This window comes from Phalangium opilio, unplaced genomic scaffold (assembly GCF_054372755.1).
Source record: "Phalangium opilio isolate 3A_F unplaced genomic scaffold, DU_Popi_V2 ptg000003l_1, whole genome shotgun sequence".
In the NCBI taxonomy this organism is placed as follows: Eukaryota; Metazoa; Arthropoda; class Arachnida; order Opiliones; family Phalangiidae; genus Phalangium; species Phalangium opilio.
In genome coordinates this window covers 2,465,613-2,478,552 of record NW_028324145.1, presented here as the reverse complement: position 1 = coordinate 2,478,552, position 12,940 = coordinate 2,465,613, and the positions used below count along the sequence as shown (strand labels likewise).

The window sequence follows — 12,940 nt, the reverse complement described above, 5'->3', positions numbered from 1 at the left end:
TTACAGAATCAATAAAGAAATCACAAAATTAGAAAAAAAATCAGTAAAGAAATCACAAAATTAGAAACCAAATCAGTAAAGAAATCACGAAATTAGAAACCAAATCAGTAAAGAAATCACAAAATTAGAAACCAAATCAGTAAAGAAATCACAAAATTAGAAACCAAATCAGTAAAGAAATCACAAAATTAGAAACCAAATCAGTAAAGAAATCACAAAATTAGAAACCAAATCAGTAAAGAAATCACAAAATTAGAAACCAAATCAGTAAAGAAATCACAAAATTAGAAACCAAATCAGTAAAGAAATCACAAAATTAGAAACCAAATCAGTAAAGAAATCACAAAATTAGAAACCAAATCGGTAAAGAAATCACAAAATTAGAAACCAAATCAGTAAAGAAATCACAAAATTAGAAACCAAATCAGTAAAGAAATCACAAAATTAGAAACCAAATCAGTAAAGAAATGACAAAATTAGAAATCCAAAGTAAATCACAAATCGGATGAAATCACGAGAAAAATCTCAAAATTCGATGAAATCACGAGAAAAATCTCAAAATTCGAAGAAATCACGGAGAAAACCTCAAAATCCAACGAAATCCGTTGGATTTTATCGAATTTTGAAATCAAACAAAATGTGACGAAATCAAATGAAATCCAAAGAAATCAAATTGAATTTTGAAATCCAATACACTTTTTCCGAAACGTCCGATCCCTCTGTCCGTCATACATCGTTTAGCTTGTACTTAATTAGCAACAGAAATTGGCTACAGTAGTAAGGGACAAACATATACAAAGAAACATTTATATTTAAATATATTTCAACTGCGCATCCATAACCTGCTCTAGAAGAAGTTCCAATCAAATTAAAGTTAATCATGATCGAGTGCATCGAGTTGTTCCATTTCTTCAGTATTTAAATAGCCCCAGATTTCGAATGAAAAGTACCCTTATGTATGTTGTATGTACCGTTACATAATTGAAAATTGATTTACGCCCGCCCGCATGTAACAAGTCTTTCATCATATAATTGTTATGTACATTGCATCTAGTTCAGATAGAAAACGGGTTTGTATTATTACTCAAAGTGCATTATTATTTTCCAAGGTTGTTTTTTGCAAGACAATATCTTTCTACGAATATAACGCCGATTTCAATATACCCTCATTATAAAAACAAAGCTTAGATTAGAAAACTCTTGACGTGGAACGGACCAAGAATACATTCAATTCACACAACAGTATTGTTTCACTGCGGATGTTAATTTGAAGGCTTAATTTCTCGAATACTATTTAATATAAGACCGGGTATACTTTTTAAAAAGAAAACCAATTCTTCCTTGGCCCTTATTTGCTTTTACCAAATGTATTAGGGTTTTTTTGGGTAGTAGACAAGTTTATCTATTACATGCTCGAACGGGTTTCTTTTATCAGGCAAATTGTCAGAGCTCTCACACATTTTAAAGTCAATTTATTTTAAATAATCAGTTCTGGTTGACGATGACGCGAATATTTGACATGGTTAGATATCAAATATAAAATTGCATCCATTGCACACCATGAAACCTTTTCTCCGTATCTTTCGGCATTTTCTAGTGTTAATGTTAATGACATTAGTAGTAGGGACTATACAGATAGCCACGGATCCAAGATGGCCGCCACCCCAAGATGGCCGCCCTCTCCCCATCCACCAAACTTCCACCCAAAGATTAAGCTAAACTCCTACCTGACCAGCCCTACCTTCCACCATGCTATGACTCTTTAGAGGGGTTTTACCCATTTTTCCCCCAAAACAAGCTCGGCTTAACCCTCGGAGGCTGTAGTTCTTTAAATAAACCGGTCTAGTTATTTTGTAAGATTCTCGTTTGAATTTCGCGCCATAAACCTTTAAAGTATGTCTGAGAAACAAAGACAAATATATAAATAAAGATTTTTTAATAACAAATACCAAATAATATATACAATAAAATAGAGAATAACAAGAATATAAATAGAGAATAACAAGAATATAAATAGAGAATAACAAGAATATTAATATAAACAAAGATTAAATTAAAACCAGAAATATTTACCGCCACTTTTACCGCTAATAAAAACCACTCTTTAAATCGTAATTTTGAAGGTAGTTGTTTTTATCTCTGACGTAAAAAGCATCTTGTTCAAAGGGACATTTTGATTTTCAAAACTTAATATTTTGGTCGAAATCTTAACGGGTCGACCATCTTTGTAATCGCCACGGAGAAGACACAAAAAAAACACGAACTTCTTGCTGGATGTGTTACATACTGAATTCTAAATTAAAAAACAAAAATATTTACCGCCACTTTTACCGCTAATGAAAGCCACTCTTTAAATCGTAATTTTGAAGGTAATTGTTCTTGTCTCTAGCGTAATGTTGATTTTCAAAACTTGATATTTTAGTTGAAATCTTAATTAGCGCCGCGTTTTATTAACAATTTCGCGACATCAACGCGGCCTTCACTCCAGCGGGGCGTCGGCTATCAGCTTGATTTAGGAAGATCTTGGGCATTTCGGCTCCGAATCGTATCCACGTTGATCGAGCGAACAGCTGTTAAGTTTGAGAAGGACATCGAAGTCAAGGCCTCACTGAAAAGAACGTGCTCCATTTGGTGCAGGGTACGCAGAACCTTATGCGCTGGCAGGGCTTGTCGGGTTGTACGGGCCGATAAAATTCTTCGTTGACCCTTTACCTCCCGAAGGAAGTTACATCCGAGCCACTGCGAGGCCTGGTCTTCTTGTTCTGGTCTGGTTGTTTGGGCCAGAACTTCTCCTTCATTGCAGCGTCAGCCCGACATTGCGAATGAAATCGAACCACAACCAAAAGGCTTTGCTCGTGCATCCTGATGGCTGAGGCGACTTTACACAAATTTTACGCAACTTTCAAGAGACCAATGGAAAACACGTCAAATTAAGTCTTGCCGCGGAAGAAGTAGCAGGACTTAACTTAAATTAGATTTTCCTTCATTGCAATAGTCCGTTGTATGGACGCAAATGACGCTGCAATGAAGGTCGATTCATGAACTTCCTCAACATTATTCCACCTGGTTTCTTAGTCCGTGACCAAATTCTCTGGATTTTTGACATTAATCTCCTGCATTTGGTCACGAACTATGGTCGATGTTGAGTGGTGGGCCAAAAAAATGCGACTTTACACAAATTTACGCAGCTTTTCGGTGCGACCAAATGATTGTACTGAAAAGCTACGTAAATCTAGCCCATGAATCGAAATTGGTCCCTTTTCAGGCGATGCCCGAGAAGAGACAGCTAGAGAAATCGAAATTGGTCCCTTTTCCGTTGGAAAATTGAGTTTGGTCTTTACTCACCCAGCAAAACCGGCACGAGTTAAAGCAAGACATCGTTAGCTGGACTTTTAAGAGCATAGCTGAGCAACTGATAACTTTCTTTACGAAACACGGAGCTTATATCCGAAAATACGAAGGGCAAATTTAATATTAAAAGAGGTTTAGAGGCAATGCTTTCAAGAAATTTATTTTTTTATTGGCCACACCCTGAAACGTACTATTAAAGCCGCGTGTCTTATATAATAACCGCTTAAAAACAGGTTGAAACCGGCTCGAACTAGTCAGGGCGTTGTCTTTTTTATTGGAATCGGGTAAGGTCAATTACCTAACTACGTAGATATTTCAAGGGTAACGACTTTAAAAGTTTAAGAATTTTTAAAGTGTTTTTTGATGAAGATAAACGGCGTGTATTTTAAGATCGTCCATAGCTCAGTGGTTAAAGGCAGGGTCTACTAATGTAATACCCAAAAAGGTGGCGAGTTCAAATCCCGGCCAGTCTACCGAGCTATGGACGATCTTTTTTATGTATAAATAAGGTTTGTTTAAGAAGTTGGGGTTAGTTGATAAACAGGCGTTAGTCATGAATGACGACTTTTTTTTAACTTTAGCGTCTAATACGTGTCTAGATATATACCCAAACAATACCCAATCAAGTTTTAAAAATTATTTGCATCAACCTCTTAACTTGACTAGCGATTATGAAGTTGGGCTGGCAGAAATCATATTTCCAAATCATTGGGTGAATATAAGCGAAGAGTTTAACAAGTTTGAAATTCAGGTTGTAAGTGACCCAAACCATGGCAACTATGCAGCTGTTCGAGAGCCTGTTGAATATCAAAAAATAGAGATACCTGTCAATCGTTATACCAAGACCAAAGAGTACGAACTGCCCCAAAATTTTGTCGAGCTGTTAAATGATGATGTAAACAGTCATCCGTATTTAAAAGGCAAATTATCTTTTAAATTAGTGAATAAATATAAAGACGGGGCCCTGGGAAAACAGTTAGATACAAACTTTCCCGTTTACCTGCAAGTTTTAGGAGAGGAAAACATACGGTTCAAAATACCAGCTGATTCCCCCTTGACCACGCTATTTGAATTTAAAGAGAATAATTACGAGGATGTTCCATATATATCAAAATATCCTGTATCAAAGCATGCTAAAAATATAAGTTTAAATTACACTAATAATTACGTGGAAATCGAAATTGATAATGTTGGAGATAGTTTTAAAAAAAAATTTGATTACAAGTACATTCCCAAAGCCGCCATTAAACGTAAAACAAGCAACGAAGTTCCGTCGATAAGAAAAAAACCTCAACCGGAATATAAGCCTGTAGCCCCATCTATGCCTATTTTACCGCGAACTACTCCCTTTCTTCCAATTCCTATTACTGCAGCTAAGCCCGTAGTACCTGTACAACCACAGCCACCCAAAATAACCCCTCTTCCAAAACGAAAACCTTCACCACCACCCAAAATAACCCCTCCTCCAAAACGAAAACCTTCACCACCACCCAAAATAACCCCTCCTCCACCACCCCCGAGACGCTCCTCTCCTCCACCACCCCCGAAACCTCCCTCTCCTCCACCGGCACCAGCACCACCAGCCCCGAAACAAACCCTACCATCGCCCCCGAAAGCCTCTTCTCCGCCACCACCCCCAAAACCTCCCTCTCCTCCACCGGCACCAGCACCACCAGCCCCGAAACAAACCCTACCATCGCCCCCGAAAGCCTCTTCTCCGCCACCACCCCCAAAACCTCCCTCTCCTCCACCGGCACCAGCACCACCAGCCCCGAAACAAACCCTACCACCGCCCCCGAAAGCCTCTTCTCCGCCACCACCCCCAAAACCCTCCACTCCACCACCGCCCCCACGCTCAAGACCCCTCGCCCCCTTTGAACCATTAACACCCACACCTTCGCCCACACCCCCCTCATCTCCAGAGCTACCCGTATTACCGACTCCCTCCCCACCACCGGTTGATGAAAAACCCTTGTTTCCGCAGCCGGTTGATCCGCCGAAAAAAAAGCCTGAACCAATTATTCCCGAAGAGCCTAAGCCTATTAACCCTGAAGATTATGACAATTACACAGTATTGTTCTTACCTCAAACTTTTAAAGCCAGTAAAACGCCAGAGAAAAACGCCGAAGGGCTTTATCGAGCCGTAGCCAACACTTTAGAAAAATTAGTATTTAAAAAAATTCAAGTAACATACCACACAGTAGATAATTGGGGGTATGCTATCGTGTATAATTTCAAAACACCAGAATGGGTGGAAATTAAATTTTCTCCCCAAGTAGCTAAATTGCTTGGCGCTGACCCCGATAGATATTACTCCGGAAAACACCAACTAGGACCCTTGAGCATGACGTTAGAAGAATATACTATAGACAAAGACAATGCATACATAGAATATCGAGTCAATAGAACCATAAAGCGCTATACCCCCTGGGAAGAACCCTGGCTTTATTTCTTTTTTAAAGTGTCAGGCGAGTTTAGATCGACAGATGATTATAAGATTTATGAAGAAATTGCCGAAAACCTCCAAATAACTGCGCGCAATTTTGACCCTTTAAGATTACATCAGGCCGAATTTAGCGTTATTAAGCAAGGAGCGGAGCATTATTTTAGAATCCATTGTCCGGCAAAAATTGAAATGCTCTTCCCAAAGGAATTGCGTGATATATTAAATTTAGAAGCTGAATACGTTGGTGGGACGTTTCTATCCACTAAACCTTTAGAGCGTAATTTTACGCATTTCAAAACAACTAATGACACATTTGTAAATTATCGCGTTCATGACTCACTAATGCATCTATTTACTAAGACTAGTGTCGCAAAAATCAAAATACCCGCGGGCGATTATATTTGCGATTTTACGGCAAGCGGGGCCGTAATTCCCTTCTCTTTACATTTAAAAATCATAAACCAGTTATTGGGGGTTCAAGAATATATGCCTCGCCAGTATTTTAAAATGTACATTCTCAAAAATGCTCTGGAAGATAGATTTTATGTTCGTATCGAAATAGAGCCAGGTGTTCGCGTCTCGGTAGCTGGACCAATGGCCAAGTTATTTAACATTCCCGAAGAGGGAGAATTTTTTCAACACAGTCATTCGGGAGTGGCTCTGGTAAATCCTCGATTAAGAATAATGACCCTGACAGCGGATAATAATTTTTGGACTAGCGAATACGATGTGGATAGATTTCCAGAAGACCCAAATATGGCTGACCAGCCGTCCCTACCCGGATATCAACAGGATAACCCTCAAGGCAAACGAGTTGATAATTTTGCATGCGAGATACCTCCCGGGGTATATTATCATATTAGCGATGTTTTAAGTGCTATGAGCGAAGCTATGTCCCCGGCGCATAGGAAAAGTCTAAAATTTACGCAGAATGTAGACGGAACCGTGACGGTTTCAAAACTGAACGATACGGTCTCAATTTTGTTTCCCAAAACAACACCCGGGAGGGGACTGGGACGATTGCTAGGTTTTAGTAGTAATCAGCTGGATCGGTATATCAATAACGAGACTTCGGAGTATCCCGCTGATATCATGAGAGGCGTCGATGCCATGTTTGTCTATACCAATATTATTCGGCAACAGGTAGTAGGTGGTGGTCAAGCCCCTCTGCTACGTTTCATAAAAATGCCGGCTTTTTCGCTGCTAGACGAGGAGAACCAGGAAATATTTAATAATATCGACTTTTATCCAATTTCAACCAGCGATATACAAGAAATTGAAATTGAATTGAAATCCGATTACGGGGAAAATATTCCGTTTAATTTGGGCAAAGTATATATTAAACTGTTTTTTAGGCGTCGACGTCAATAGCCCAGAAGCAATGGTACCTAATAGATACACTCTGTATTTCCAAAGAGGATCCTCCCTTCCGGCTTTACACGCAAACGTTTTCCAATCCGGAGGTCGCTTCAGTGTGGGCGGTATCTTTAATTCTTTATTGCGCAAAATTACGCCCTTTATTAGGCCGGCCATTAGTACTTTAGCGTCCGAAGCTGTTGGGTTAACGAGTAGAGTAATTAGCGATGCCCAAAACCCCGGAATATCACCTCGAGAATCGATTAAAAGAAATGTCAAACAATCTATAAATTCCCTACTACATAAAGGCGTGGACCGGTTCGTCAACACTCAAAGCGGGACGGGCCGAAAACGAAAGAGGACTGCTAAAACAAGCCGGAGCAAACGTGTTAAGCAACGCACTAAACGCGATTTTCTAGACTAATCATGTCGACCTACGAAAGTGTTCTTTCCGACTTTGAAGTATTTGAAAAGCCAGTGGTGAATAATAATATTGTGGGGACTAAAACGACTGCTCATTATCCCATTGCTCCCCTAACTAATGCTAAATATGTAGAATTTATCATTCCTCCCTCTAACAATTATCATGATTTGACTAAAACTCTTTTGAGATTAAAATTTCGCGTTTTGCACGAGGACGGCACGGTCGTTCCAGATGCGGAAAAGAAAGTCTCGGTGACAAATTTAATAATTGCCTCGCTATTTTGTCAAGTAGAATTATTTCTTAATGGCGTCGCTGTCCAGCAACCAAATAATATGTACCCATACATGGCCTATTTTAAAATACTTTTAAATTATGGACAAACGGCGGCCAATTCCTGGTTAACTTCTATGTTATATTATTTGGATACCATTATTGATCCGGCGACGGCTTTAGCGGACGCCGATATCAACAAAGAAGATAATGGTATTGGTCGTCGCGCTAAACGCGTGGCCCAATCAAAGACGTGCGATGTAATTGGCGAATTATTTTTGGATATGTTCAAAACGCCCAAATTCTTACTAGATAATATCGAGGTGCGAATTAGACTTCATCGAAGCTCCGCGGATTTCGCTATTATTCACAATGAGCAGGGCAAAAAGTATAAGATTGATTTAACGGAATGCACCTTGTTTACGCGCGAAATTGAGGTTAATCCCGAACTGCAACTAGCTCACGCCCAGATGTTAAACTCGGGAATAAACGCTCGCTACGAAGTAAACTCTATTGTTATGAAAAATTTCTTAATAACCACCGGAACGCAAGATTTTATTAGGGACAGCTTGTTTACGGGGCAATTACCCTCGCGAACTGTCGTGGCTTTCGTTACTAATAAAAAATTTGTAGGGGAAGCAACTTCCAACCCCCTGGATCTCCAACACTTCAAACTCGATTTCATGCAATTCTCTTTAAATTCGCAAAATTATCCCGATATCCCCTTTACGCCCAATTTTGACGACGACCAGTACGTTAGATGTTACAATTCTTTATTCGAGGGTCTCGAGATATTAGGTCTTGACCGAGGAAATATTATTTCTTACGATTTATATAAGAAGGGCTTTTTTGTCGTTGTTTTTGATTTGAGTAGAGAGCATCTCGCTTCGTTAGGTCTAAATTCCATGCCCCAGACTGGTAACTTGCGATTATCGTTAAGATTTAGCTCTCCGCTAACCGAAAACGTCACGTGCATTGTCATGGCCGAATTTCCAAACAACCAATTAATAATATCTAAAAACAGAGAAATTATTTATAATCACCCCAACGTATAAAAGACTAAAACTTTATAAATACAATATCAGTCGCGAGCCAAGATGCACCAAGTACACACCGTCACGCCAAAGCTCGATATTTGCGTCATTGAATCTATTGAACCTAAAATATTAATTCAAAGATCGGATACGCGTACAAAAACTATATTAAAACCTAACGCCTGGTACGCTTTGTTTCGGTTTCAAAATGAACTCACGTCCTTTTTTGACGGAAAAATACCTCGCTATCATATTTGGTTGCCCGTCAAAGAGCGCATCAAGCTGGAATGCTTCGTCAACTCGAAAGATGAACGTCTAATCGATCTTCGATACTATGAACGAGGCAGCGGCAGTCGTTATTTCCTCAACTTTAGCACCAGCGAAGGATTTAGCCTGAACAAAACAGGATGGCAGACGTTGATCGACTTAAAGCCGTTGATTGACGAGGATCTCAAGGCTAAAGGGATAGCTGTCTGTCGCATGCGCGAATTAATTTTAAACGAGCTCACTACCACCTTGTTTGACGTCACTTCCACTTGCGCCAACGTCGAGTGCCGAAAACAAATATGCCACTCTCAAAGCTGCTCGGAATTTGACACAAATTTCAGCGATCGAGTCGAGCGTAATTTGCACGAAGCGCTGCCTCAACTGGATCGTGAGAAAATTTTGCATCAATTTGAGACCGAACACGGATGGATCGAGGACCAAGAGGATATTTACGCTTATTTTGTCAACAGTTTTGCCGATTTAAAGAATGCCTTGATTTATGGCTATTAAGATAAATGTATTGATATATCGTATTTGTTTAACTGATATTGTTTTTATAAAATACCTTTGCGTGTATTAAATAAAGTTGTTTATTGGGAAACCATTTAGTCGTTATTTATACTTGTCAAGACATGGATGCTAAAATTAGAAAAATTTATTACGACGTGGCAAATCCGGCCGCTTATGGGTCGCTAGCCAGATTACAAAAGGCCTTACCGGACGTGTCAAAAGCAAAATTAATCGCCTTTCTCGAGAAACAGCCCGCCTATACGAAACATCGATTTCGACGTTTCCGATTCAAAACTAACCAAGTGTACGCCTCAACTATCGATGACGTTTTTCAAGCTGATTTGTTGGATCTACCGAAATTAAAACGTTTTAATAAAAATGTTCGCTATGTTTTGTGCGTCATTGACGTCTTAAGCCGCTACGGATGGACAGTACCTCTTAGAAACAAAACATCTGGCGAGGTTATCGAAGCTTTTAAAAAAATATTTCGAGAGAGGATCCCTTTAAAAATATACACGGACTACGGTGGGGAATTTAGTTCGCGCAACTTTGCCTCCTTCTTGAAACAAAACAATGTGCAAATACATTTTGCCCGGAGTCAGCATAAGGCTAGTTTAGCGGAACGCTTTATTAGAACAATTAAGGAACAAATTGCCCGGGTTATTACGGCCACGGGGAATAAAAATTACGTTAAATATTTACCTTTAATTACTAAAGCTTATAATGAACGGGTTCATTCAACTACTGGAATTGCACCGGTTCATGTTAATATAGATAACGAATCAATCATTTGGAATAAACTGTACGGGAAATCAAACGGAATTAATCGATACGCACCGAGGCTTAAAGTTGGCGACTACGTGCGTCTCTCTATAGCTAGTAGAGTATTTAGAAAAACCAGCTCGGGAGGCACCTTTACTGACGAAATATTTCGCGTTGTTGACGTCATACCCAGGTCACCACCCGTCTATCGCGTAGCAGATTTAAAGGGGGAGCAAATTTTGGGTGTTTTTTACGGCGCCGAATTACAAAAAGTCTCGTTACCCGAGACGGGCCTTGTCAAGAATAAATTATGAACACTTCGCAAATAAACGCTCTCTTAACTTGCGACAAAAGAACGCGACCCTACTATTTAGGATGCTTCCCAGTAAACAGACTCCCAGAACGGCCAAAAAGGTCCAAATTTTGCTTTATATTCAATAATGAAGCAGCTGGAGAGGCTGGAGAACATTGGATAGCGTGCTTTTCTAACAATGACACGGTGGAAATGTTTTGCACTTACGGAAATTCGCCGCGATACTATAAAGTTAATTTAAAACGATACGGGAAACGAGTTGTTTACAATAAACAACAAATTCAACATCCATTCTTTCAACTGTGTGGCGTCCATTGTTGTCTGTACCTATCACTCCGCTGTAAGGGCGTAGCTAGAAAGACGATATTAGACGCCATCTATGACCAGAATCTTAAACTTAACGACTATGTCGCTTTATTATATTTATCTTTACATTTAAAAAAACATGTACACAGATATTGTTCGCAATAAAACAATTTTTTATTTGTCTAAATATTACATTTTTTTTTTATTAATCAATATCGCGCCATTTATTATGCCTCTTTCTCCTCTCGTTAGATGGAACCAGCGGTCCTAAGTTTTGAAGCTCGTCTTTCTTTTTCCGAGGTTTTTTCTTTTTTTTCTTGTTTTTCTGTTTAGCGGAGGCCGTCTCAAACAGGTTTTCCAAGTCCGTTAAATTGTCCCCGTTTTCCTCCGCTAAATTCTCTTGTTCATCGACAATTTCCTCTTGTAAATCGTCGTCACGATTTGCATAACCGACAGCTCCTTCTTCTAGCTCTCTTTTTGGCGTGAAAAATGTGTTTTGCAAATGATTTGCAAGAACTTCGGCTTGCCGTTTCACCATATCTCCAACATAAGTCGGCCCAAATTGTTGGTAAAAATCTTCGGGCGTTGGTGTCCCCGCAGTCGTTTCGCTTTTTAAAACCTTTTGCCGAGGCTCGGTTCGTTTAGGCGTAGTAAAAGAACTGCCCGAAGCGCTTGTTGTCGGTGATGACGTGGCATAGCTCGGCCATGACAATTGTTTTTTTCGCGGGGGCATTTTAGGGGTGACCGGTAATGGCGGCGTGGGGACATTAGACATTGCCTGTGTTACGACCTCAAATTTAGGTAAAGGAATTTGTTTCTCAATACTTAAATATTTCTTAAAAGCGTCTAAATATTTATATAATTTATCGTAGGCATTCAATGGCGATTTTAAAATATCCTCAATCTCTCGGTCCAAAGCAGAGTGCTCTTGGGCAGCTGTTGAAGTTACTGCGCTAGCGGGCACAAGAACCATTTGTTTCATAGTTTAGCAGCTATGGCTTGGACAATTGAAGGCAAGATTGCGGCAAGCAACGTCGTAAGAAAACCACCTGATTGCTGCAACAACAGCTTTTTTTTGCTTTTCTGCGACAAGGTACTTGATCCGAGTTGTCTAATAATTTTCTTGTACTTTGCTAGCTTTTTCTTACGGTCTTTACTCAAATAAATACCCCCGCCCTTTAAATTCTTACAAATTGTCTGAATGCTCTTTAATTGAGGCGCGCTACTATTGTTTAAGAGGGTTCGCCGTTGTTTACAGCTAGTTTGACGCAAACTCTGTAAATAAGGGACAAATTTGGCAAACTTGGTCGAGGGACGGGCTACGACGAGTCGGGAGCGTTTTGTTGATCGACGTTTAGCGTGTGGGGCCATTATTCAAATGACAATTAAATTTAATCGACATAGACATACATAGGTGATTCGTGAGGTAGAACACGCGACCTTAATCGTAAATTTTCCGGAGTTTCTTGTTTTAAATCAATTAACAAATAGCTATAGGGTTCTCTAGTGGCTAGTCTGTACGCCTCCGTAATACGCTTCGGGTTATCTGGACTTATTTGTTGCGCTAAATATCTAATAGAGGCGACATCTCGAGGATTTTTCATTATTATAAAATAGGAAGAGTTTTGAGAAATTATCCGCGATTGGCTACCCTTGGGAAACAGTTGTTGAGTAATAATAATAACCGTATACCCTAAATGATGCGACGTCACGCACACTAAATCGGCAATATGAGCTTGTTTAAATAATTGGCTAGCTAAGTCGTCTAGTATCAAGTAGGAGTCGCGATGAGTCTCCCAAAAATCCGGATCCGCCGTTGGCAAGCCTTGAATAAATTGAATTCCCGGAATCAATTGTTTCAATTTTTCGTAGTTTGGCTGCCAGGCGGCGTAGCAATAAAT

The 12,940-nt window shown here is 39.6% G+C and overlaps 2 protein-coding genes across 9 annotated transcripts in view; one reads left to right on the top strand and one right to left on the bottom strand.

Annotated features, from left to right (window-relative positions):
* LOC149717093 (P-selectin-like) overlaps window positions 1-12,940 on the top strand; it is a 197,057-nt gene that overhangs the window by 28,283 nt on the left and 155,834 nt on the right. The gene's annotated exons all lie outside the window — the stretch shown is intronic.
* Window positions 7,023-12,021, bottom strand: LOC149717096 (uncharacterized). 8 transcript variants are annotated; one of them, XM_089835209.1, is made up of 11 exons: window positions 10,496-12,021; window positions 10,361-10,402; window positions 10,094-10,267; window positions 9,866-10,008; window positions 9,714-9,787; window positions 9,602-9,651; window positions 9,397-9,529; window positions 9,100-9,274; window positions 8,925-9,005; window positions 8,675-8,861; window positions 7,023-7,350 (listed from the first exon to the last, which is right to left on the bottom strand). In XM_089835209.1, the coding sequence occupies exon 1, from the start codon at window positions 12,019-12,021 to the stop codon at window positions 11,245-11,247; it is 777 nt and encodes a 258-aa protein (XP_089691335.1). In that variant the 3' UTR covers window positions 7,023-7,350; window positions 8,675-8,861; window positions 8,925-9,005; window positions 9,100-9,274; window positions 9,397-9,529; window positions 9,602-9,651; window positions 9,714-9,787; window positions 9,866-10,008; window positions 10,094-10,267; window positions 10,361-10,402; window positions 10,496-11,244. The 8 variants fall into 8 exon arrangements, with proteins under 8 accessions (XP_089691335.1, XP_089691315.1, XP_089691309.1 ...); XM_089835189.1 differs by having other exon boundaries at window positions 9,100-9,529; window positions 10,094-10,283; XM_089835183.1 differs by having other exon boundaries at window positions 9,100-9,529.

Excerpts from the sequence above, each read along its gene's own strand:
- LOC149717096 (XM_089835189.1), bottom strand. The coding sequence starts at position 12,021 with ATGAAACAAATGGTTCTTGTGCCCGCTAGCGCAGTAACTTCAACAGCT.